The sequence below is a fragment of the Neurospora hispaniola genome (genome assembly GCF_033458365.1).
Source record: "Neurospora hispaniola strain FGSC 10403 chromosome Unknown B0T23scaffold_2, whole genome shotgun sequence".
In the NCBI taxonomy this organism is placed as follows: Eukaryota; Fungi; Ascomycota; class Sordariomycetes; order Sordariales; family Sordariaceae; genus Neurospora; species Neurospora hispaniola.
Window position 1 is genome coordinate 3,215,802 of NW_026944407.1, and position 25,024 is coordinate 3,240,825.

Genomic DNA, 25,024 nt, shown 5'->3' on the forward strand with positions numbered 1-25,024 from the left:
GCAAGACCTACGAGAACATCACGTATTTTCTGCCCCAGGACGGGCACTGCCGCGTCTGCTACTGGAGGTGTTGGAAGGTCCTGAAGTGCGGGCTTATGTGGTCCCAGGGAAGGTTCTGCCGCTGGCAAGCTGCCCTGCGTCCAGTGCCCGTATGTTGCAGAGGCGGCTTCGTATGCAATGACTCGAGTTGACTCAAAGATAAAAGTCAACCACCAGCTCAAGTAATATTGACATCAGTATCGTACCTATTCAATGTCGAGCTGGTTGTGCCTTCCAAAATGATCAAGCCGGAACGTTAGAGGTTACTTGTACGTACCTAGAGGTAGTTGGATGTCCTTATCGATAAGTCGTAGCCATCAGGGTCCCCAACCATTCAATCCATGACGTCATGGCTTGCATTTCCAGAAGGCTTCCACTGCAGTGCCGTGGTTGCAGATAATCCCCTAACATTAACATATTCATGGCTGTCTCATCATTGGTCTCAGTCAGTTAGGGCTATATCTCACTTCTGATAATGCCAAAAATGCTTTTTACGAAGGGAACAACATCCGACGAGGGGATTCTGTTAACAAACTCAAACCTCAACATGGCCACATCGCAGCACCGCTCTCTGCCGCCCTTTCCACTCCGCCTAGATTGAATCATTCGCTGTGTTCTTAGGATTGTGATACTCAAGCGAAAAGTACTCGGTCCGTACAATCTGCCCAGTCCTCCGCGGCCCTCTCCAATTGTCTCCAAAGCTCTTCTCTTCCACCACCGGAGCGCGCCCGTCCGACAAGGGCCAGGGGAATATCCATCAACACCGAATAGGAGGCCGAGAAAATGTTGTAGTGTACCGTTACGTGAGGCTCCCAGCACTTTTTGGGCTTCAATGACTCCCATGACTTATTGATAGGTGTGCATGCGATTCAGGGAAACAGCGCCGTCATACCCATGGCTATGTTTATGATAGTTACGATGAACCGCAAGCATCACTTCATCCATCCATGGGTGAGTTGGAGCAGTGTGATGGCGAAGCTTTTCTTGGACTAAAATGGCTGAAATGGCGGAGAATGGGTCGGTCATATTGACAAGTAGCAGCAGGGGAGCCATGTTGCGGACCACATCGTCGGATTGGATCTTGATGGTCCAAGCTGAAACACCTACGGAAGTTCTCTTAGACCATGATATGAGAGTGAAGCTTCCCTCAAAAGTCTCACAAGCCTCAGATTGTTTGAAGTTCATCCTCCTGACCTATGTCAGATATCGGCTTGGCGGTCGTACAGATATGCTGAAGGCCAAACAGGGCTGAGGATCTATTGCCTTCGATATAGGTCCTTCTCTGATTGATATCTGTGAGATGAACTCACTGTTAACCGAGGAGCTGCAGGGCATCGCTTATTCGCGCGGATTTACGGCACAAACAAGGGGCCAGCTGCGCAAAGGTTGGGGAGAAATTTGTGCAAGAAATCGTGGGGATAAGGACGGTTGATCAAGAGTATGCCAAACTCTTGGATTTGTATTCAGACTCATGTCACATCGGTCACCTCTGTTGCAGTAATGCCAGACAAGGTACGCAGGACGGAGGTTGGAGCCCTTGTTACCGGTACCCAGTACTGCAATCTCGTAGGGAGTGTAACTATGTAGGTACCACAACCATTTTCCTTGGTTTTGACATTTGCCCTTGCATAAGACGGGTTGTTCTGGGCTCCGATGGCTGACAGGAAATCGATGTTTTGTTCCCCTCTCAAGACTTAGCGCATTCCTGATCCTTCGCAGACGGGTGGCGCCTAAAACTTGGCACCGGTAACGATTCGGAAGGAATTATCATGAGCGGAATGAACGCAGCCAAGACGCATCCCAAGACGCCAAACATCATCCATCAATAGACAAGCGTTCCCTATGATCTGTTGTCCGGAGCATCAGTACCATTGGTTATCCGTTCATGATTTTTATATAGTTTATAAAAAATGTTCCTTCTTTTAGAGAACTAGGGAGGAAAATGAAGCTATTACCATCACTCTCATATGAATGGCGAACTCTCTGCCAGTCAACAACACAAAGTATCTAGCAACGGCAGACGAGTCCCTGAATAGGCAGCTGGGCCTCTTCTGTTTCAGCCCGCAGCGCCCATTTTCCCGCACATCGATACATAGCCAAATGTGGATATAGATGTGAAAATCTGTTGCTTTTGCGGCCGTTAAGATGGTGATCAAGACAATTCTCCCCACAAACATGCGGTCCAACGATGCACCGCTGACCGCTGACCTGCAGGCGACTTCTGAACAACACGTGGGATGACAAGGGGGGAGAGAAACACTGCCAATACCATATACTTACACTCATACCAAAGGCGCTAGCTAATTCATCACATGCAGCTAGTCCCGCCGTGCATATGCTACTTTTTTTTTACCAAAACTGCCGGGTTCAGTAAATGTCTTACGAATAAATACTCGTATGAGAGCGGTATCCACAATCTTCATGATCTCTTCACAGCAAACATAATGAAGATCTCTTGCGAGTATCGGTGTCTCGCAAAGACGGCCAGGGCAGAGCTACACTACATACACCATCCACGTCTTTCTTTAACGCCCGATGATGCAACGCGTTCCACCTGCGGCAACTGAAGGCACACAAAGAGATCGTCGGCCGACTCAAGGCGAAATACCTCTTTTTTTTTTCCCCATTCTTTGAGATAGTTACTGAATGTAGTACTTTCGATGAGGATAGCGCATATACGCGACGGCTTTAGTTGCAGACGAGGAATCGGTCCAATGGGATTCTCACATCTCCCTGGCTAGCGCCTTTGGTACCTAAGTATCTTACGACTGAATTCGAGCGGTTCACACCACGATGCCAAAATCTTCTCCTTACCGCTTCTGGAAAGGAAACAACTTTTGTTTCCTGCAACTTTTGTTTGTATGTAACCATAAGAACTAAACCCTGAAGATCTCCATCTTTGCGCCTTGGCCTCTACCCACTGTCTGCCGAACGTGGAAAAGACATGGTGAGATTTCGATGGAGATGAACTACCGGCACCGGCCGTTTAGGTCAGTTCCACGCTGAGACAGAGAATCGGTCGAACAGGAAAGCCAGATATAAAAAGGTCTCTACCTTTATAGAAATCCCGTTACCTCGATTGTCTGTCTACCTCGACTCCAGTCTTCTACTCAGCAACTTCAAGACAGCAAAACCAGCATCATCATGAAGTCCTTCGTCCTCACGGCCCTCGCCGGCCTCATCGGCGCTGTCCAGGCTACCGTCCAGGGCTTTGACATCTCCCACTACCAGGGCAGCGTCAACTTTGCCCGCGCTTACTCTTCCGGTGCCCGCTTCGTCATCATCAAGGTGAGTTGTTACCTCTGATCTTGGTCTCACACCAAGACTTCGTCATCTCTTCACAGCACAGGACATCTATCCATCCGTCCATACTAACTTACCACCACCACCACCCCTCAACAGGCCACCGAAGGAACCAACTACATCGACCCCAAATTCTCCTCTCACTACACCGGCGCCACCTCTGCCGGCCTGATCCGCGGCGGCTACCACTTTGCGCACCCGGACTCCTCCTCCGGCGCTGCTCAGGCAGACTACTTCCTCGCGCATGGCGGCGGCTGGTCCAAGGATGGCATCACCCTGCCCGGCATGATCGACCTCGAGTCCGTCTCCGGCAAGGCGACCTGCTACGGCTTGTCGACCTCGGCCATGGTGTCGTGGATCAAATCCTTTTCCGATCGCTACCACAGCAAGACGGGTCGCTACCCCATGATTTACACCAACTACTCGTGGTGGAGCAAGTGCACTGGCAACTCCAAGAGCTTTGCCACGACCAACCCGCTGGTGCTGGCGAGGTGGTCGAGCTCGGTCGGTACGATTCCTGGAGGGTGGAGTTATCAGACTATTTGGCAGAATGCGGACACGTATACTTATGGCGGTGATTCGGATATCTTCAATGGCTCTCTCGATCGCCTCAAGGCTTTGGCTAAGGGCTCTTGAGCAGGGAGTTGAAAGCGGGTTCCTAGGTTGCTTGGATTGATGAGAGTGGTGGTTCAAGACTTTAACAAGGGCCGAGGCTGAACCGTTTGCACGGCGGGAAGGTTTAGGCTTTTCTTCAAGAAAGGGGATAGATGCCAACATACCTAGGTATTTCGTGGAAATCGTCTAGAACGTTAGCTGTATCAAATTCGAAGCTCTTCCCGGTACATACCTGTGCTTTTAATCATTGCCAACATCTGTTTCACTGTTACGCACTTCAAATGCTGACTGGTGAAGTGATCGAAGAGTAGAACCCAAACCCAATTGTCATGATCCCGATTGAGAGAGATAACACTAAGTATAGGGATCTAGGCAATCCGGGTGACTGATACCATGACCTCGATCGGCAACTATTTGGTAACCAGTGATGGACACCCAAACCAGTCAGATTCACCCTTGACATGTTTCAGCCTGTTTCGACTTTGAAATGTTAAAAGTTTCCGTCTCTCTCAGTTGCAGTTGCCACCGTGCGGGACGAAAAGTTACAGCTAAAGTGGACGTCAGCACGAAAGTGACTTCCTAACCACGGCAGACGGCACATGGCGGGTGGCCCCGTCCGGTCTACCTGGTAGCTTGCCTATCTTTTCGGCTTGTCAGCGAATTTGATGGAATGAGCCCATCTGCAGATGGACATTTACTTTCTACTCGTTTGTGGCATCAGCAATTTGGGTTGAGGCTCTCGACAGCCGCATACCAACCTTGTCTTTTTTTTTTCTTTTGATTAGGGATCGTACACTGTTCACTCCGTCATTCTCATGTATACCATATGTCCTTCCATCCATCTCCATTTATACCTGTGCATATATACCGACACCGAATCGCAGAACTCAAAGTAGTGTAAGTAAAGAGAAAAAAAGAAAAAAAAAAAAAAAAAAAAAAGGTACCGCCGCAAGTTTAGGAAAACAGGCTCGCTAGGTATGAGCGTTTACCGTCAAGGAAGAAATGACGCAGAATGAGTTGAGGACAAAAGAAAATGAAATTATTATTCGAGCACAGAAGAATGAACACTTGGTTAGTTATAATCCTGGGTAACCACTAAATCATGCTTCACAGCAATTGTCCCTTCTATCGGTCCCGCCCACCTCGACTGCTGCTGCTGCGACCCAACCCTGATTTCTGTCCGCACCGTCGGCTGCAGACCAAGCTGGTTAGGTGACACGTAACCGCCTTCCTCTGCACGTGTTCCCCCGGGGCCGCGGTTTTGCGACGGCGACCGGTCAAATAGATTCTTGCTTGTCGTCCTTGAGTGGTGTTCTCCGTGTTGTACAGGAACTGTTGTGTGGGCGATCACGGCCGCGTGCTTCTCCAGTTGGTCCTGGCTGCCAGATTTGGTTTGGAGCTCGACGTCCTCCGGGTATACGACGCTACGGCCACCGAACTTGCCGGATCTGGGCTTGCTACCAAGACCCCTGGTGCTGCCCTCGGTGACGTCGCGGCCGGATGAGTGGTGGACGTACTTGGCGTGGCTGGGGGCGCTGTGAGAGCTCATGCCAGGTATGACGTGCGACAGCAGAGGACGAAGCGTAGGCAGACAGGAGCAGACAATGCCGGAACCGAGTTCTGAGACGGACCAGCAGGAGGAGTCGACGTTGTCCCAAGTGGTGTCATCGCTGAGCTTGAGATATTGGATGCGGATGATGGAGATGGCGCAGGTCTAAGAAGGAGGGGCAATGTGTTAGTAACCAACTGTCATGTTCAAATTACAGACCGCCATGGGAGGAATGCTTACAAAGAAACCAAGACAGAAGACGCCAATAAGCGCTATTTTCTGTTGCTTCCGAAGATTCAGACTTCCCAGCGCCGGTAGGGGGATGATGAAGATCAGGACGTCGGTAACAATGTTGCCAGCCGCATTGATGTACCAGAAGGGCAAGTTGGGCATGCAGTGCCCGTTCGGGATCGAGTCTCCGAGCCAAAACTTCTCGATCGGGGTGCAGGAGAAGATGACGATAAGCAGCTGCGAGATGGACCACATAGCAACAAATATCAGTGCATAGACGACAACCTTGCGCATCTGTCGTGTTCCCAACACTCGGTAGTACTGGAGTAGGAAAGTGAGCTTGATTGCCGTCAAGGACGCGTTGTAAAGGACGATGGAGATGTAAAATGTCTGAAATTGGAGTTAGCACACACCAACCAAGTGCAATAGCTGACTGTCTGAAGGCTTACCCTGAAATACTTTGGCAACTCGGTCCAATCGATCTTAGGATCGCCCATGTGGTGACCAGCACCATAGATGGTGTCTAGTAGCATGTTAGTACGATATGACACTTGTGAGCCTGTCACAGAACATACTTGAAGCCACCATGATACCACTGCCCATAGCAAAAACAAGAGCAATGACGGCGGCATAGTCGTCCATGCCAAATTGGCGAATCAGCACGGCACGAGCATATGTTCGGAGGCCAACGGCCAACGTAGCGAAGCCCAGCACCACCGTCACGACCGTAATGGGCACATGGGCGCGCGACTCCCACACCTTGTCTTGTCCCGCTGCGGTCGAGGTCGACATTGTTGTGGTTTACCTACAGGAGAGTGTATGCCCTGGAGAACGGGCTGAAACCCCCGAAAAGGGCTGCTGTTGAGACTCGAATTCGAGCTAGAGGACCGTGTCGGTGATGTTGAATAGGCACTCAATGAACGGAACGATATACTCCATGGCGAAAAGTTGAGAGCGGGTCAAGCGTCTGTTATATGAAACACCGAGGCCGGTGTAGTCAAGATCGGCGCTGCAACATGGACGCTTTGCGGCTTGCCTATCCAAACGGCTAGACTATGGGAGGGGAAGTAGTCCCGGATGGAACAAGATGTAACGCTGAACTGTATGGCCGATGCAGTATCTCTTTCAATCTCAGTCGCAGTGCCTGGCCCCTGGGTATAGTACCAATGCTGAGTTTACCTTGTTGAACCTGGTTTGGTCTAAGAAGGGTAGCTAAGCATCTTCCCCGGATTTCCTTTCGCACACTCTCTCCCCAAAAGTCCTTATCGCTTCGCATATGTGAATGCGCGCAGATTTTGAAGGTTTTCCTGCTGTACAGGAGTATATCCATGACGACAAGGAGAGGGCCGGTGGATGCGAGATCACCCGTATCTCACAGTGATGGTGGTTCTAGCTATAGTCGCCACCGCATCTCGATCAGAATGGGTTGCATTGCTCGCAGTTTTCCATGTGCTGGTCTGGAGGATCTGAAGTTTGAACCAGGAGAAGGTCGGTGGTCTTCACCCTATTTGGGAAGGCCATCGTCGCCTGGCCTTTATGCAGACAGGGAGCGGTATAAATTCATCCGAGCGCTCTTGTTGGCCAATGCCTGGTCACCGAGGCGCCGAGAAAACGACCTTTGGGTGTCTTGGTATCTGTAGACTGCAGCTCCAGCCATGAGATGTCTCAGTGTGTGACCATGGTACCGATGTGGGAATGTGTGCACAAGGAGCTCTGTTCTTCTCAACATGCGGGTCGGAAGCGATGGATGGGTCGTGTTGGACAAAAACATGAACCTTGGACATGGAAACCAAGGCGATGACTGACGAGAAGGAAGGCGATATGCAGACCTCAATCCGACGCGTTGTTGACACTTTTTCGACGGTCTGGCTTCGAAACCCGTCAGAATCGTGTTGACTGCATGTTTTCGGAAGCAGTCAGTAGCTTAGCTCGGAGATGGAACCTTCTCTACGAGTTCTAAATGTGAGGGAGTTGAAGGATTGAGGAGTTCCGTGATCAAGATGGAAATGATAAGTAGGCCCGCTCGCTGGATAGGAATGATCAATGTCAATGCCAAATAGGGCAAAGTCGGCCCTTGGAAGAAGCCATGCTGATTGGCGATAGCTTCTCGACCAACGAATGATAAAAAGTGAAGAGTCTGCCAAAGGAAAGGAGACAATAAGGAAAGGTGTGAATGTGTTGCTCAGGAACAGGAAGAAATGCCAAGAGACGTCAGAATAGGCGTTAGGATGAGTGTACATAGGCGAGTCCGTACACACGCCCAGTTAAAAGAGGAGGCACGGACGGGAGCTAGGGACAAGTGGGGTTAGTGCAGAGAGGCCCCACACTCAACGGGGAAGAATGCGCTGGGCACCGTTACCTAACCCGGATTTGCTGAGCATGGTCAGTGCGCCGGCAACTGCTGTTGTGAATCCTCCAACATCTTCCATCACTGTAAGTTCAATGGTATGACTCTATGACCGCGTGATTTAATTGTTTCGCAACTCGTTTTCCCGCTTCACCTTTTCGTTTGTCCCTGACCAGTCGACCTACAGGCGAGAGCCATTCCTGTCAAGGAACCTTCCCTGCCGGGTATTTGCCCTTTTTACCTCTTGATACACTAACAATCGTCGCTTTTGCATATCACGGCTTACATCTGACGGCGGAAAAGACGGGTTCAAGGCCCTAAAGGACTCCAGGAAGAAAGAACAGGGGCGTTGCTTAACTCTGTACAACCACTTCCACTTCCATGTTCACATGGAAACCCGACGCGGATGAATGTCGTAACCTTCTAGCGCTTGCCATTTGGGACCATAAGTCAGCTCATGTCAGGGGGGTACCATGGGCGGGATGAAGGGTGTCCTGAGGGGAACCTCTCGTACCTCTCCACGCCAAAACACCAAAATGTCCCCCTGCATTGCAGACGAGAAATCTCCACCGCGGGAGATCAGCTCTTCCATCTTTCGTCGCGTCCTCCACAGACAAACACCTCTCTGGGCTGAGCTACTACTACTTGGTATGTAGTGTACAGTGTCTACGCACATCCCAGCCCCCCGCATTTTTGCAAGGTGACTTCTTCACCAGGGATCAAACGACCCTTCACACTGAATTTCTTGTCCCCGGACAGTACCAGGGTTCAAGTGTAGGGATCAGTCTTGATACTTTACACTCCTAACACCGTTACTCTGCACGATTCCATACTACATTGAGAAGCTTTGAAGGATTTTGGAGAGAATGGAAACATTGGAGACGGAGCCATCTTCTGGGTTTCTTAACCTGCACTGCTTACCACCTTCCGATCAAGGACATACAGTATACTGTCGTATCGTCCCAAGATAGCCTCATTCTAGGTTCGACCTTCGTTTCCGCCCAAAGTCGCAAAACACACCCTCAAGCGCCCTATACCGAGGCATAACCATCATTTAACAGTCAAATACAGGAGTCGCAATCGCTCAACGCCATCTCGGCACGCACCCCGACCACCTCCTTAAAGCAAACTTCCTTGGGCGTCTCTTCCTACAGCCCGGGGACGGGAAAACCTCTTAGCAACCCCAAGCGCCATGGCAGTACCCGCCTAGAGGTGGTGCAAGGTGTCAAGGTAACCAGACACCAAAAACCGACAGCCTGGAGTCATTTGTACTCTTTCTGTCATCACGGACGGCAAAGCAATATCGCTTGTCTAACCGACGGTTTGTGGTATCATGCAATAGTACCTCCCCTTACACCTAGTATTTATGTGTGTTGTGAAAAAAAAAAAGAAGGAAAAAAAGAAAAAAAAAAAAAAAAAAAAAAAAACCTCCCTCTCCTATCATAACCCTCGAGGTACACATTGAACCCAGTTTACGAGGATCTGGAGCCTCGACGAGCACATCACCATCCAAGGCCCTGGAGACTTTCAATAAACCGAGTCTTTCCCCATGGGGGAGACTAGACCGACAAGATTGAAAAGACGACAGGCGGACCTTGCGAAAATCTAAGAAAAGGTACTCTAACTGAAAAGATGGACGAGGGTTAACATCGCAGAACGAAAACGAGGGCCCTGTATATGCGGCCACTCAACGACATCACCATCACCTTGTCTGCGTACCAGCGGGACTATTACCAAGTGCAGCACACGTATCGATACGCAATGGCCGTACAAGTTACGTCTGACGACAGTTCTCAAACCCCCACGAGAGCCGAGCGATATACTTTTCCCAGGGGTTTGCAGCCGTTGGCCGATGCCAATGCCCGGTACCATGTCACGTATAACGATGTGATGCGTTGCCATTATACAGCATGTAGCAGAGACATCCAGGACTCCTTAACGGTCTAAAGCGACGGTTTACAAATGTGTTTTATGTATTGAGGGGAGCTACGGTAGCATGTGAAGGACCTAGGTGAGGTGCTTAATTCCGAAGCTCTCGATGCGCCCGAATTGTAACTCAGCACTATCAAGATGCCCAGGGTCAACATTCGCCTCGACCAAGTTACTCCAGAAGTCTGCCCGGAGACTCAAAATGGTAGTTGACTATTATTTTGCTAGTCATTAATAATGATCGGTAATCACCGGGACTGCATGGCACCAAGGAACCCAAGCTGGCTGGTAAGGTAGCATGAAGAGAAAAGGAGACGGCAATCCCTAACCCTTTCCCCTTTTATACACCACATACAACTCCTCTTGCCCCATTTTCACGTCCATCGTGAGGAAGTTAGCTGTACGCAAAGATACGACTTTCATTGTCGATTAAAATTCATGATCCTTTCTCGACATATGGATGCCGCATCGCACCACTCCTACGGTGAGATTGCACATGACCCTTACTCATCGATTGATTGGGCCCAATAGCTGCAGTCAACGTGGCGAGTGGAATTCTTTTGAGCCTTTTAGGCTGGCTCGAGGCTGGCGAGGTGGCTGTGTAGGTATGGATGATCAACCTCGATCGAGGCCCAACGCGGGGCTCTCCGACCAAAACAAGGCTGCTGTCGTGTTACGAAAGCAACGATAGGACTTTTGCGGCTCAATAAATATTACTCGGGTGGGCGGAGCCTCATGATATTCCAAGCTTCTCCAGCTAGTGACTGAAACCACAATGGGTCCTCGTCTCGGAATCAGCATACTTTCTCCCTGTGAGTTTGACCTGGTTATGTACGCCAGTTCTTGAGGTTATCCAAGCTAATATATTTGGACTTAGCAGAAACGGGGGCAAGCTGGGCGATCCATGAGAAATATGTTGATTGTTCGACATTGATTGACCTCTTACACCCTGAGTTTGGTAGCCTACCCGATCAATGCTACATGTCAGTCTAGCTGCGGATCAAAAAAAAAAAAAAAAAAAAATATGGGGAAGAGAAATGAAAGCAGTGAACAGGGGCTGATTTATGTACCTCAGATTCATGCGCAAAGATGACTACCCATCCGTAAACGGAGGACGCGAAGCCCTCCTTGCCGCCCTCAACGTTCCCGCCTTCGTCGCCAGCAGGACCTGCTTCGAACTGAACGGCTACGCAGGATGTCGACCAGTATTCAAAGAACCGCAGCAGACTGATGATCCCTTTGGGAAGCAAGACGCTACCCCTACACTCACATCCTGCACGACATGGTTCCACTATCTCGCAAAGATGGTCCGCAAAATTGACTCCTTCCAGAATGAGCAGAAACCCCACGACGAAGAGCCCGAATATGTCCGTGAAAAGTCCACAGAGGGATACGAGTGGTTCGAAATGAGCATCTTCACCCGCTGGGATGCGCCAGGCAAATGTCGGGTCCTGTGTATCGACACTCCACCTGATTGCCCTGAGCGCCTCAAGGACGCCCTGCTGAAGAAGAAGAAGAGTCTGAGTCTCCCGGAAGCCGCCCAAGCAGACCCTTTTGCCCTCCACGCCGACCTCCTAGACATCATAATCGTCTATTCCGACATTTCCGTTTGGCGCGTGCGCGATCCGATCCGGCTCCTCGAAAAGTCGCGGCTCAACGGGCACGATCTGTTTGAGCAGATCCACGACCACGCAAGGCACGCATACCACTCGTCCGAGGTGCTGGAGGCGGCGATCCAGACGGTCGAGCAGTTGGGCAGATATCAGCGAGAGATTCATGAGACTATTGCACATGGGCAGCGCAATGGCAGTGGCAGTGGCGGCGGCAGCCGCTTGGGCCACAGTCTGACTCTGACGTACAGAGCGCAGGCGAGGGAGTATACGCAGTTTCAGATTTCGTTGGTGAAGAGTTTGAAGCTGAGGAGTGATTCGAGTTTGCAGAGGTTGAAGAACGAGGTTGGACTGGTAAGTTAAGCCTTGTTTGTCGCCACTTGATCACGCATTTTTCAGGTTGTTTTCGCTGGTGGTGAACTTTTTGTGAGGAAATGATGCTGATGAAAAACCAAAACAGGCGTACAACAATATTGCCAGACAAGATAACAGCGTCATGAAATCGATAGCGCTATTGACTATGATCTTTCTGCCTGCCACTTTCATTTCGGTATGTCCCCTAGCGTAGCTAGTATCTGAATCCCCTTTCAACCAGTCTTGACTGCCGTTTTTTCAGTCTTCTTTTCTTTGGGTACCCATCGCTCCTTCCTCACTTGAACCTGACTGCCCGCTAACCACCAGAGCCACGTGATACCAGGCCCTCTTCAGTACCACCTTCTTCACCTACGGCGACAATGGCAAATGGGAAGTCTCCGACGAGTTATGGATCTACTTTGTCACGACCGTACCAGCAACCATCGCCATCGTGGTCTTTTGGCGGGTATGGTTGGACTACGGTGATGTTATCTACAAGTGGTTCATGGGATCAGTGTTTCGAGCGTGGAAGGGGGCGACAAGGTCCGTGTCAAAGACGAGAACAATAATTGCAAAGAGTCGGATTAAGACTGATATGGAGGATGAGGTTGATCCAGCCGGATTGAGGACAGGAGCTACGGTATAGAACAACGGCCCAGGGGCATTTCGGATGATTTCGATAGATCCATTTACATCAGGTAAACACCTCCATGTACTACAGCATCCTTCATCTCCGTTTCTCTTCCAGTCTGATCTGCTCTCCCTAAAAAAACAGCACATCATTCATCGAGATGGTCACGGATTGATGGGAGATCACAGCAAACCCATGGCGATGCTCACAATAGGTAGTTAGCATAGATCGAGAAACGACTTGAAATGCGCACTACTGTTTACATCCTTGTTATCTTACGTTTGCTTTCTCAAGTTCACGAGTACACTGTCACTCGATTAAACATTGGATGAAAGCAAGTTGGATGCCACGGTAACAGTACAAATCGTGTAAGTAGGAAGGCACCAAGTATTGTAGTCCAAGACTTCGCACAGGTCCTGGATAACACGACTGCGAATCTCTTCACCTCTTACAATTCACACGCTGGCTGGAGGTTGCCCTGTTCACTACCATGATCATTGCGATTACGACTAGCCTCGTGAACCGCGAAGTAATCCGGTGGTGCCAGCGTGGGTGAGCTTCAGTTATATACGGGTAGAATTCGACCACCGCTTAGACGTGCAGAACTTCGTTCAGGCTGCGGGTCTTGCCTTTTCTCAGAAACCAATTCACTTGTAATTCCATTCACTCGTCCTGTCCTTCTGTTACTACCCCACTCCTTCCTCTCTTTCTGTCGCGTTTGGCTACTTCTTGTGTTTTTTTCCGTCGACCTTCAATCTCGCGACAAGGCCACTTTCCAAGGCAGATGATCAAATAGTAACGCGACGACATCGATAAGTCAACAATATTTAGCCATCAAGATGTCCGTGTCATCTCCGGGAACCATTGTCGACAAGTCCTACGACGACCTGAGCTGGGTCGATTTCCGGCTTGACCAGGCCGATGATATCACAGCTATTAAGAAGTCGCTCACGAACCAGGCCTGGTTTGAGCCCTTGTCGCACCCCGAAAAGGATATGAGCGGCTTCAACGTCGCCATGATCGTAATGCGCATGATTTACGGCAACGTGCTGGCGACTCCTGCGACGGCCGAGCCAAGTCTCGAGTTGCCGGAGGACGACGAGGACTGGGAATCAGAGCCCGAAACAAACGAGAAGAGCGAGCATATGCATCTCAGATCCTACCTCTACGACAACGAGGAGCAGTTTCCCCTCCTCGCAGTATCCTGGGTCGACATACCCGGAATCCTTCAGAAAAAGGAAACGAACAGCAGTACCGAGCGCGTATCATCATCGGCGGCCTACGACAGAACGGTGTTCGAGATGGCCGAGCTACTCCTCTCCAGCTTCCCCAAGCACCGGCATGACGACGGACCGATATCTTTCTCCTACATCATGTCCAGCGACCTGGCCAACGACGCGCTCTGGAGCCACCCCTCCTTTCTCTACTACTCCCCAATCGTCGGTTGCGCCCCCGCCGAAGCCGGACCGTGGACGGCCGGTCGCAAGAAAATCCCGACGCGCATGAATGCGCACTACTCCCTCCTTCATTTTGACTGGGCGCTTGAGCGCAAACAGTTTGCTGGTCTTGGCGCTTTTTTGACGTCTGTGGTTCTTCCTCGCCAGCGTCCAGACGGGCAATGGTTGCTCTATCAGCCGAACTTTCCCAAAGTGTTGCGGGTCAGATATGTGCCCGCCGCGGACACTCGCCGTTCTTCTTCGCCTGATGGGGGTGTCAGTCCCTACGACCAGAACCCCGGATTTGACGACCTCAGACACATCACCATCGGCGGCCGCAGAATTGACACTTCAACCTCTCTGGCAGAATGGGCGCGCAAAGATAAGCAAGGACAAGCCATCAGGCAGGGATACTCCATATTTGCTGTAGTGCGACTGCGTAACTCGAGCAATCCGAAGGAGCAGGATCTGGTACGGACTTACGATGTGCAGCGGATTGCCGACATGGAGCGAAGGGCGGACGGCATTGTGGTGCCCGAGATGTCAACGACGAGCAGGACGGGAAGTGCAACGAGGTACTTGACTGATGGGTGGAAGCTGGGTGAGCCGGGTCATGAGTACGATTTGTTCTATTGTAGGGATGAAGCTGAGCCGGAGGGTGATGCTCGTGCTTCTGGAGCGAAGACTGGAAGTGCCAAGGAGGTTGGTGGTGGTGGAGATGAAGAGGAGCAGGAGCAGAGGGAGAAGCGGGCGAATGACATTCCTTATGAAAGTATCGAAGATGGAGATGCCACTCTGCAATGGGAAGGAGCAAAGTGAAGTCTTGCACTCCTTGAATCTCGAGGGTGAGCAAGAACTTCAAGCTTTGCAAGGGCAAAAGACTGGAGCAGCCGACTACATTGAGGATTTTTCACACGCTCTTACCGTTCAAAATACTTGTAACGCAATACTACAATGCGTTAAATCTGAAAACGGTGGGCTTGAAGAAAACTTTGGGGTGCTAAAGTTGGGATGTAGTGTCATATGCTCCTGTGTGATGCCTCTGGCTCTCCGTCAATGTAACAGACTTTTTCATGGTGCTCGATTGAAAAAACTGAGGAAATGACATATAATAGTATTCCCAGATTGAAAAGAGAGAGTTGGGAAGGAGCCAAACGTTAGAAGTTTGGAAACACAATGGTGACAGTGATGGCAGGTGCATTGGTCGAGGAACTAAAGGGATCGCCGTATTCAGTTTACAATCGACGGGACCAACCCTAACCCTAAAGGTGTTTCTGCTCTCTGCAAAGGCATGTCCTCCGGCAGGCATCACACCCACCCATCGCGCACCATCGCGACGATGTCGCTTTCACTTTGTTCCAATCCCAACTTTCAACTTCAATAACATCAGCCGAATATTGACTGAATCTGACTACAGAAATGGCCGAAACACCGCCATCACTCCATCCTGACAATCATTATGCTTCTTCAATACTATTCTTTTATACTGAACGGCCGAAGCTGCCCAGCATTCGCTTGACGACATGCGCATCACAATGTCAACATGAATCTCCGTCCTCGACCTCACAACTTTCTCAAGGCAAGACATTCTAGCCCTTGATACCTGCCGCCATGTTTACATGCGTGGTGGACATTCCCATTCCATCGCATAGATGCCATCTGCTTTGCGAGACTACCATCCCTTGCAGGTTACGCGAGGAATACCTACTGTCTGCCCGTTGGAAACACTTGTCGGGCATTCGAGGAAGACTCTGAAGGGACACTCGAAGACAACATCAACGTCCCAATGATCTTCAGAAACCCAAACATCCTCCAGGTCCAGTCGCCCTCCGCCAGGAATGCCAACCTCAAGACTGTCTCGAATCTTCATCTTACCACTTTTCTTTCCCATCACGAGCATTCCAGCTCACGCGTCTGTTTGCCATGTTTTCCTTGCTTCTGGATAGTCAGTCCAATCGTCAAGGGCGCCTGCGTGTTGATGACTTGGAAAATTCTGGATATTGGTGTCCTGCCCTTGATATCAACATCTTCAAATACCAACCCAGGCCATCGCCTGCTTTCTACCATTCCCTTTCTTCTCTTCGTCCTCAGTCGCTCTTTTATGCTTCTTTCCCGACTTCTTCTTGTGTTGGCCGTATGAGCCGACCTCTTTCATTTTCTTTTTCCATTCGTTCGTCTCTGAACAACTTCACCCTCCTTTGCCACCCTTTGCGAGGTCATCTCTCGTCAACATGGGCTGGCAATCGAGCCCTGGCCGCCTTGTCGTAGCCGCGGCCGGCCTTTTGGGCCTTGTCAACGGACAGGCTTACTTCGGAACCTATCAGGATACTCTTACCAAATGTGGTAGCGATAATTTCATCTATCTTGGCTGTTACGGCAACTTCCTCGCCAATGCTGGCGATTTCTTTCGCTTCGGTCCGGAGGGCTACAATGCCGCTGACCTCTCCTTGAGTTTCCCCGGATGGGACCCCGGCTCCGATTGGGACTCTACGCAGACTCCTCTTGACTGTGCTCGCACCTGCAGAGCTTACGGTTACAAGTATTCGGCCATGAGGGACAATAACTGTAACTGCGGCCTGCAGCTCCCGGCTGCTGCTGTCCCGAACTCGGACACTTCGGCTTGCAATGCTCAGTGCAGTGGCGATAGCACTCAGACCTGCGGCGGTGGCCTCAACGCCCAGGTCTACCTTGATCCCTCCTTTGCCGCACCGGACCAGGTGCCCATCACGCCTCGTAATGCGGATTTGGGTTCTACCTACAAGCATCTGGGCTGTTATTCCTCTCGCGGATTCGCCACACAAGACGACGCTAGGGCTAGGCCACTCGTTGATGACATCGAGACTTGTTTCGAAACCTGTGCCGGTTTGGGTTATCCTCTTGTCTTTGGTGCCAGGGAAGGGTAAGTCGCTTCCAACCTGCCGCTCCCTAGGGGCCATGTGATTAGCACTAACCGACTAAATGTGTCTAGTGCACAAATCCGATGCCAGTGTGGTACAAACTTTCACTCGGGCGACTATCGCATTCCTCCATCGTCTCTTCCAAACCCTGGAGACTGCAACGCTCTTTGTACAGCCGATGACACGTGAGTTCAACATACCTCTACCTATACTTTCTCCCGCATGGTCTAACGCTTCTCAACAGGAATGGAGACTGTGACCCACTGACCCAAAAGTGCTGTGGAAGGAATGAGCACTATCCCGTTTACGTCAGTTCTGAACTACAAGGATGCTATGTCCCGAGGACACCGGGGCTCAAGCAGTCAGCCGACCAGGCAGCTTTTAGCTGCTACAACCCACCGTCCAGTCTCTTGGGCCCTCCCAAGGTTCTTACTACCTCGCTATCGAGCGTGAACCAGGATAACATCATCGGCTCAAGGCCAGCACTCGTCCGCCCCTTGACCGTTACCACGGGTACGCAAACTTGGTACTTGAATGGGTGCTACGGCAATGTTCCTGCACAGGTTCTCGACCTCTCTGCAACGTCTGGCCAGATTATTTCGGATCTTGCCACTGGTACACTCGATGAGTGTGCGCGCAGATGCAGTTCGGACACTACCTTCAACTACTTTGGCATGGTCAACGGCAGGTGAGTAGTGCGCTTTAGACTCCACTGACAGAAAGATACTAACTCAAACATTCTGCCAGGGACTGTTACTGCTCAAACTCTCTTCTGACTCCTGGTCAAGTCGATGATATGGGAACTTGCCGAGTCCCTTGCAAAGACGATGCCACGAGAAGTTGCGGCGGTGCAACTACACCTGTCGTCTATTCTCTGAGCCAGAGCGGCGTGTACACAGAACGCCTGGCGAACATCGGTGCCGGCTTTCCGACATACACTTGTACACCCAGTAAGCCATTCACCTCCTCCCTCCTTCCGTGTTGCTCAGTAGTTAACGGTTCTCCGATTAGGCCGACGTGTCTCAAATGATGCGGCAGCTCCAATCACGTGCCCAGATGACAATGGAGTTTCTATTACCACTGCTCAAGAGAAAATGTACCATGTCGACTGTGGTATCGAATATCCCGATGGCGACCTAGGCACAGTAATTGTGGACAGCTACGCTGAATGTGCTGCGGCTTGCGATACCACCACCGACTGTGTTGGGTTTATCTATCAGCATGGCCCTGCCAATAGCAACGGCCTTAACGCACCGTGCTACCTTAAGAGCGAAGGAGCAGTAACTGCTGCTGTTTCAGCCGACATGGGTAACTGGGGTGGGAGATTTACTGGTTTCGCAGATGGCTCCAGTAGCGGTTCAGACTCCGGTAGCGGTTCAGGCTCTGGCAGCGGTTCTGATCCCGGCACTGGCAGCGGTTCAGGTTCCGGTGACGGTTCTGATCCCGGCACTGGCAGTGGCAGCGGTTCCGGCTCCGGCGACGGCTCTGATCCCGGCACTGGCAGCGGTTCAGGCTCCGGTGACGGCTCTGATCCCGGCACTGGCAACGGTTCAGGTTCCGGTGACAGTTCTGATCCCGGCACTGGCAGTGGCAGCGGTTCCGGCTCCGGTGACGGTTCTGATCCCGGCACTGGCAGTGGCAGCGGTTCCGGCTCCGGTGACGGTTCTGATCCCGGCACTGGCAGTGGCAGCGGTTCCGGCTCCGGTGACGGTTCTGATCCCGGCACTGGCAGTGGCAGTGGTTCCGGCTCCGGTGACGGTTCTGATCCCGGTACTGGCAGCGGTTCAGGCTCCGGCAATGGTTCAGGCTCCGGCAATGGTTCAGGCTCCGGCAATGGTTCAGGCTCCGGCAATGGTTCTGGCTCCGGTAATGGTTCAGGCTCCGGCAATGGTAGCGGTTCCGTTGTAAACGCTATTTTTGACAAAGTCTTTGGTCCAGCCTTCCAAGGAGTCTTCAGCTCCTTCGGTAAGATTTTCGACAACAACCCATTCTTCAAGCCCAAGAAGCCAGCTGGCTCCACTCGTGCTGTCTCTACAAGCAACGATGATGTCCAGGATCTCGAAACCCTTGCCAGCGATCCCTCGGACAGCACCGCCTACCGTTCAGATGCTTTCATCGGTGATGTGCTCAGCAATCTTAACCTCGGCAGCTTGATGAGCGCTGTCCCGGGTCTTGAAGATGTTCTCGGTGGACAGGATCTCGGTAGCCTGATTCCTGGAAATATTCGCGCCCCCAACCCGGCCACACCCCCGATGACCGTCAACTTGGATGAGCTGGCTGGCCTAGCCAGCACTGTTCTTGCAGCGCTGAACACTCTCCCCAGCGACATCGCCGCCCCTAGTCCTGTTGACACCGACTCGCTGATCACTCTTGCGAGCGCTATTACTGATGCGCTTACCACCGCTGCTGATGGATCCGGTCCTGGTGTGATCAATGGCAAGGACTTTGCTGGCATCCTCAACTCCGTTTTCGACTCAATCAACGGCATTGGAGGCATATTCCCTAAGAAGAGTACTAGCAGTAGTGCCCAGCCAAGCATGACTGCTGCACCTACTCGACGGCTTCGAGCGAGGGACGTTGCCCACATTGGCCCCCACCCAACCGGAGTGCTCCCTCCGGGAAACGGCCCTGCGGAGGTGTGTGATATTGCGACCCTTGCCCTTCCGACTAACATCTTCGCGCCTACTCCGCCCCCGGATGCCGGCCGCTGCATCCCCATCATCGGCTACTGGTATGTTGGCGAGACCACTTTGCTCCCTTGCTCCGAAGGCTATGGTGCCGGCGGCCCTCAGGAGACTGGTTCCCCTCAAGCACCCGGCTTCTCTGGCGGCCCCGGTGGTCACCCTTCCCCTCCTTCTCCCGCGGGCCCGCCGCCCGCCGTTGTGATTCCTGTTGCAGGCTCCATTGTTCTTACCCAGGAGCAATTGGACCATCTTCTCGAATCTACCAACATTGAGCTCGAGTGGACCAGCGAAGGTGAGCGTGTGCTCAACATTCCTGGAATTCTTGACATGAGCGACAGCCACAGCGACACCTTCAGGCTCCTGCTTGACCAAAGTTCCGACTCACTTTCCCACAGCACCAATCAGTTTGAGATTCCCATCTCGGGAGAGGTTGGCCTTACGCAGTCACAGCTTGACAGCCTCCTCCAGGACTCGACCCTCGATATCTTCTGGAACAGCCAGGGAGCTAAAGAATTGAACATTCCAGGAGTGATCAACTACAGCTCTTCTAGGAATGACACTTTTAGCCTCCGCATCAGCTCAAGCAATCACCACACCACATCCAGCGCCAGTGTCCCCGGTCCCACGGAAAGTTCCACTCCTCCAGCTGCTGGCGGGGAAACCCCGGATGGATCTGCTGCTGACGAGGACGGCGGCTACGATGACGTTGAAGCGGAGCTTGCCGCTCTCGATGCTCTGATCGCTTCGTTCGGTGACATCGATTTTGACGTTGGCGACCTTGACATCCCCGATATTGACGTGGAGGGTCTCGATTTCCCCAAGATCCCGTCCATTGACACGGATGATCTCGACGTCAATGTTGATGATGTGGATGTTTCGAGGATTGAAGAACCTGAAGCTCCTGAGTCACCCGAAGTACCTGATCTCGATGCCATACCAGCACCGACCATTGATGTCGATGGTGAGGTTCAAGTGGGTCTGGATGATGAGTCTGGGGTTCCTGTCGTCGATCCAGTTGATGAAGCTACTTGACTTCTCAACGGAGCTTAATACTGTCTTCGCATGTATTTTGGGGATGGATATTGAATTGGTGTCGATGCTAGGGAGATGATGGAGATGGAATGGAGATGGTGGACTTTGGACAGTATACGAGGAACGCGGTCTTTTTATGTGGCTCTTTGTTATTCTTCGACCATCGAGCTATTTTTTTGTGCAATTGCTACGAGTTAAGTTGATGATTGCTCGAGCATATAGTAATTAATATGGATGAAATCAAATTGACTTTTTGGAGGATAAAATTGTTCCTGCCGTGCTTTGCCATTCTTTGTATGGCCTCTTCCATTATGCTCCCCTCCTCCCGCCGGCGTCTTCCATCCCAACTCTTGACTCATTCACCTGCGAGATAGGCATGGGTCGGCCCTGTTGAAGGCTGCCGCTGTTGTTCTGATGCGAGACTTAGCCTTTGTCACTTTGATATGAACTGGTACTCAGTTTCTTCCAGAAACCATGCCTGCCAGTCACGCCTTCTTCCTCCTCAACCCCACCTTCTTTTTCCTCCTCCTCCTCCTCCTCCACCACGTACTTCAGGTCTACACCATTCGCGCCTGGCGTCGACCTTTGGCCATACTCAACAGCATCTCTGCTGACGAACTTCTCGATACTACTAGTAATCTACATACAGATACTATCCTGCTTGACTCCCCTTTCCCGTGCCAATCTCACGCTCTCTTCCTCTGCCCGGCTACATATCTCGAACTCGTACCGCGCCCCTCACCTGATTATCACGTCAATCCCATTCCGCTTTCCTGATGTATGAAAGTTGAGTCCCACTTCGTTCAATATTAAAACATACTGACCGTTCGCGTAGTAGGCTCGCATTCAAGCTACGAAGCAGCTTCAAGGACAAGTAACAGCGTACAAAGGCTCACGCATAATGTCGCGAACACCTCCTAACTCCGAATCGCTTCTGCGGCACGACCTCGAGGGCTTCTCGCGAGACCTACTTGGCCTTCATACCCGCTTTCAAGAAATGTTCCCGGTCCTCGCCACCTCCAGCGCGTCTGCCTCTACCGCGGCTGACGTGACTGCCAGCTTAGAGCATCAAGTCAGCCAGGAGGTCATGGCGAAAGTCAAGCAGGAGGTCACGAATATAAATCTTAGGGTTGATGATTTGCAACAAAGGCTTAATGCGCAAGGGGGTGATATCTATCGCAGTTGGATCCAACCGTTGCAGGCAAAAACCCAGCGAATTGAGGAAGAGATGGCGACGATCAGGGAAGAGAACACGAAAAGACAGCAAGCTGAGGAGAAAATGAGGGGGGAGCTGTTCGTGGTGATTCACAAGATGCAGGCTGAAATCGAGGAGCTGAAGAAGGCGCGTAATCAGGGAAGTGTTGAGGAGATGGAAATGCAGCAGGAATATGGGTTCTTCCCGAGAAATCTGAGGGAGATGGATTCTCCGGACCATCGAGATCTCGCTGCCCCAAGGGAGCTGCCTTTTACGGACGAAAACGTGCAGAGCTACACGTCGTCTGCACTGGTTCCGTTCAGCTCTCAGGTCGACAAGCACACAGATGCTCCCAGCACCAAGGAACTCGGCTTGGACTTGACCACTCGACCAGCTAACAGAGGACAACAAGTTGCAGCCAGTCTTCAAAATACACACCGGTATACAAGCAGCACCGACTCTGAGCTTCCAATTCCCGCTACAAAACGTCGTTCACACTCGGGCCGTCATCCTGGTACCCGTCTGGCATCAGAAAGTGACAATGACAATGACCTGGAATCGACAACCTCGGCCAATAGAGGCTCTACCTCGCAGTTTTATCTCCGTCCAGGAAGATACTCCCAAGGCACGGCAGCAACAACAACAGCAACAACATCTCGTAGCCGCAGCCCTCGCCGCAGCCTCGACGCGGAATTCCGCGTCCGTGATCCTTCCCGGTTCACGTCCAAGTTAGAGTCACACTCGGCCCGTCGCCGCTCTACCCCTTCCCACTCCGCTAGAGACATTCTTCTCGATCATGAACTCGACGTCTCCTTCCTGTCCATTCCTTCCCGCTCGCAACCGTCCCGCCGAACCAAGACAGCCAACGAGCTGATTGATAGGCACCTCTCATTCATCCCCAATGGCTGGCGCACTATCATAGCCAACACGGCGAAACAGTTGAGCGCGGAAGATTGGGACTGTTCGGACGCGAGAGTGTTAAAGAAGCTAGAGGAGCACTGTCCGGCTTTTAGCAACTTGGAGGAAATTCTTCCGGATGTCAAGATGGCTGTGCCGGCTTTGAGAGAGTTGATGAGGGAATTGGGGAGACATCCTTGAGTGTCCTCAGGATGAGAATGTTCGTCTGCGGGCGAAGATGATTATTTGCTTAAACACTTGCTCAAAGGACGAAGTTAACGACAAGTAGAATAGTAATTGTGAGCATAACGAGGAGATCACATGTATGGGAATTGAGGGACTAGGTGCTGTATGGAAGATCATATGGTTCATGTTGGACGATGGCGTTGATGTCGTCGTTGACGAGGAACACCCCTTTTTCGGGACCCTAACCCTATCAAATGGAGGCGGATATAGGCAGAGCACAGACTGTACGATTGAAAGTTGAACGTTCTTCAACCTGAGCTATAGGGAACCAGCTAGATATTGATTCAATGAACAGAGGATTGATGTACTTTAAGTTCTTTGCAAGAAAGGTTCGCCCACTATGGTATCTCAAGTTTGATGTTATACGATAACCTCAGGGATCAGCGGTGGTGTCTTGCGTAAGTGGAAGTAGTGTACGCAGTAGCGGTACCGAGTCCACAGCGGATAACTTGGCGGGAAGGCGGGGTTCTGGGAGCGGTTCTAGTGGTGCCGTGTTGCCCCCAATAGCACTGCACTGCCCCGTCCTCTTTCTCGCCGCAGCGTCAGCTATGTTAACCTGGTTGTCCGACGGTCTCCGGCTGCGCCACTCCCTCCCGCCACGGCATCTTGAGGTTCCCGCCTTCCACTTCCATCCTCGTTCACCTTTTGTCATCGATCCATCGTCTTATCTGACTTGGTTATTACAACTAACCGACTCCATCATACAATTTCCGAACCTGCCTGCCCATCGGATTCGCTTGCAACAAAGTCTACTTATTCTACCTACGGAAACAACAAAGTGTTTGATTATTTGACTTTCCGGAGAGCATCATCACTCACATCAGAAGAGAAACCCAACGCCCGCGCTCGTCTATCGCCAGACACCTCGAACCATAGTAGTCATGGTGTCAGTAGACCGTCAGCGCATCATCGAGACCAACCGGTCTCTGCGTCTCATTAAAAATGTAAGGAAATATCGCTAAATGGGCGGGCAGACTGTCCTTCCCCAACCCATCTCTCCCTTACCTTCAGTTTGGTAGTAATCCAGCCCATCCACTAACACCCCGCCCTGCCCAAAACAGGAACTAGAATCCCTCCTCGAGAAGGGCATCATAACAGACGACGCCTTTGACAGCATCACCTCCCTCCTCCCCGCTGAAGCCAGTCTTTCCAGCACATCCTCCACCCCCGTCCCAGCCCCGCGTGCTGCTCCCGCACACGCCGTCGCTGCTGCTCCAGCCGCCCAACCTCATGCTACCACCACCGGCGGCGGCGTCAGCTCCATCGCCGCGCGCTTCCAACAGAACCCTCCTCCAGCCGTCACCTCCGCCGCCAATGCCTTCTCCAACCTCTCGCTAAACAACAACAATAACAATAACCCTTCCCCAGCCCCAACTCCGGCCGCGGCACCCCCTTCATATTCCCAATCAACCAACAACACCACCGTACCCCCCTTGCCAGGCCGCTCCCAACCACCAACACCCGCCGTAGCACCCCCCACAAAGCCGGTCATAGCTCACTGCAAAGCCCTGTACAAATACGACGCCTCCGACGCGCGCGACTGCTCCTTCGACAAAGGCGACAAGATCCAAGTCTACGAGTACATGAATGCCGACTGGTGGATGGGGCGGTGCGTCCGTACAGGGCAGGAGGGTATCTTTCCCAAGAGTTATGTGGAGGTGGAGGCGGCGCCTGTGCAGAGTACGAATGCGTGGGAGGGTCCACACAACGAGAAGGCTGGAGGATATCCGGGAGCTGGGGGTTACGGGGCGGGTGGTCCTGGGTATGGACAGCCGGCGGGTATGTACGGCGGGGGAGGATATGTGGCGCCCCCTCCGGGACCACCGCCGGCTGGACAGGGACAGGTCTATGATCCTAACGCTCCACCGCAGGGGGAGAAGGAAGAGAACAAGTTTGAGAAGCATGGGAAGAGTATTGGAAAGAAGTTTGGTAATGCAGCGGTCTTTGGAGCGGGTGCTACGATGGGTGCCAATTTGGTTAATTCCATCTTCTAAGAAGTGGATAGGGCAGAGGTTGGAGGTGGTAAGAC

The 25,024-nt window shown here is 51.8% G+C and overlaps 8 protein-coding genes across 8 annotated transcripts; 6 read left to right on the plus strand and 2 right to left on the minus strand.

Annotated features, from left to right (window-relative positions):
* Nucleotides 1-772: 772 nt before the first annotated feature.
* On the minus strand, nucleotides 773-1,426 carry B0T23DRAFT_85776 (uncharacterized protein). The gene is made up of 2 exons (XM_062841897.1): nucleotides 1,350-1,426; nucleotides 773-1,228 (listed from the first exon to the last, which is right to left on the minus strand). Exon 2 carries the CDS (start codon nucleotides 1,222-1,224, stop codon nucleotides 886-888), a length of 339 nt encoding a protein of 112 aa, XP_062695775.1. The 5' UTR covers nucleotides 1,225-1,228; nucleotides 1,350-1,426; the 3' UTR covers nucleotides 773-885.
* Nucleotides 1,427-3,183: 1,757 nt separating this feature from the next.
* On the plus strand, nucleotides 3,184-3,978 carry B0T23DRAFT_402629 (N,O-diacetylmuramidase; the record flags this gene model as incomplete). The annotated part of the gene is made up of 2 exons (XM_062838692.1): nucleotides 3,184-3,327; nucleotides 3,442-3,978. The coding sequence occupies 2 exons, from the start codon at nucleotides 3,184-3,186 to the stop codon at nucleotides 3,976-3,978; spliced, it is 681 nt and encodes a 226-aa protein (XP_062695776.1).
* A 1,002-nt stretch (nucleotides 3,979-4,980) lies between these two features.
* On the minus strand, nucleotides 4,981-6,797 carry B0T23DRAFT_85793 (uncharacterized protein). Its single transcript, XM_062841898.1, has 4 exons — nucleotides 6,313-6,797; nucleotides 6,187-6,260; nucleotides 5,747-6,127; nucleotides 4,981-5,671 (listed from the first exon to the last, which is right to left on the minus strand). The coding sequence occupies exons 1-4, from the start codon at nucleotides 6,527-6,529 to the stop codon at nucleotides 5,030-5,032; spliced, it is 1,314 nt and encodes a 437-aa protein (XP_062695777.1). The 5' UTR covers nucleotides 6,530-6,797; the 3' UTR covers nucleotides 4,981-5,029.
* A 4,063-nt stretch (nucleotides 6,798-10,860) lies between these two features.
* B0T23DRAFT_85886 (uncharacterized protein) lies at nucleotides 10,861-12,330 on the plus strand. The gene is made up of 2 exons (XM_062841899.1): nucleotides 10,861-11,977; nucleotides 12,084-12,330. The coding sequence occupies exons 1-2, from the start codon at nucleotides 11,078-11,080 to the stop codon at nucleotides 12,189-12,191; spliced, it is 1,008 nt and encodes a 335-aa protein (XP_062695778.1). The 5' UTR covers nucleotides 10,861-11,077; the 3' UTR covers nucleotides 12,192-12,330.
* Nucleotides 12,331-13,160: 830 nt separating this feature from the next.
* On the plus strand, nucleotides 13,161-14,931 carry B0T23DRAFT_374483 (uncharacterized protein). Its single transcript, XM_062836849.1, has one exon. It carries the CDS (start codon nucleotides 13,448-13,450, stop codon nucleotides 14,861-14,863), a length of 1,416 nt encoding a protein of 471 aa, XP_062695779.1. The 5' UTR covers nucleotides 13,161-13,447; the 3' UTR covers nucleotides 14,864-14,931.
* A 1,344-nt stretch (nucleotides 14,932-16,275) lies between these two features.
* On the plus strand, nucleotides 16,276-20,657 carry B0T23DRAFT_426622 (uncharacterized protein; the record flags this gene model as incomplete). The annotated part of the gene is made up of 5 exons (XM_062840003.1): nucleotides 16,276-16,943; nucleotides 17,013-17,126; nucleotides 17,186-17,629; nucleotides 17,689-17,891; nucleotides 17,953-20,657. 5 exons carry the CDS (start codon nucleotides 16,276-16,278, stop codon nucleotides 20,655-20,657), a joined length of 4,134 nt encoding a protein of 1,377 aa, XP_062695780.1.
* A 474-nt stretch (nucleotides 20,658-21,131) lies between these two features.
* B0T23DRAFT_418466 (uncharacterized protein) lies at nucleotides 21,132-23,325 on the plus strand (the record flags this gene model as incomplete). The annotated part of the gene is made up of 3 exons (XM_062839681.1): nucleotides 21,132-21,203; nucleotides 21,307-21,435; nucleotides 21,496-23,325. 3 exons carry the CDS (start codon nucleotides 21,132-21,134, stop codon nucleotides 22,948-22,950), a joined length of 1,656 nt encoding a protein of 551 aa, XP_062695781.1. The 3' UTR covers nucleotides 22,951-23,325.
* Nucleotides 23,326-23,561: 236 nt separating this feature from the next.
* Nucleotides 23,562-24,989, plus strand: B0T23DRAFT_438413 (uncharacterized protein; the record flags this gene model as incomplete). The annotated part of the gene is made up of 2 exons (XM_062840661.1): nucleotides 23,562-23,939; nucleotides 24,057-24,989. The coding sequence occupies exons 1-2, from the start codon at nucleotides 23,877-23,879 to the stop codon at nucleotides 24,987-24,989; spliced, it is 996 nt and encodes a 331-aa protein (XP_062695782.1). The 5' UTR covers nucleotides 23,562-23,876.
* Between the last annotated feature and the right edge of the window lie 35 nt (nucleotides 24,990-25,024).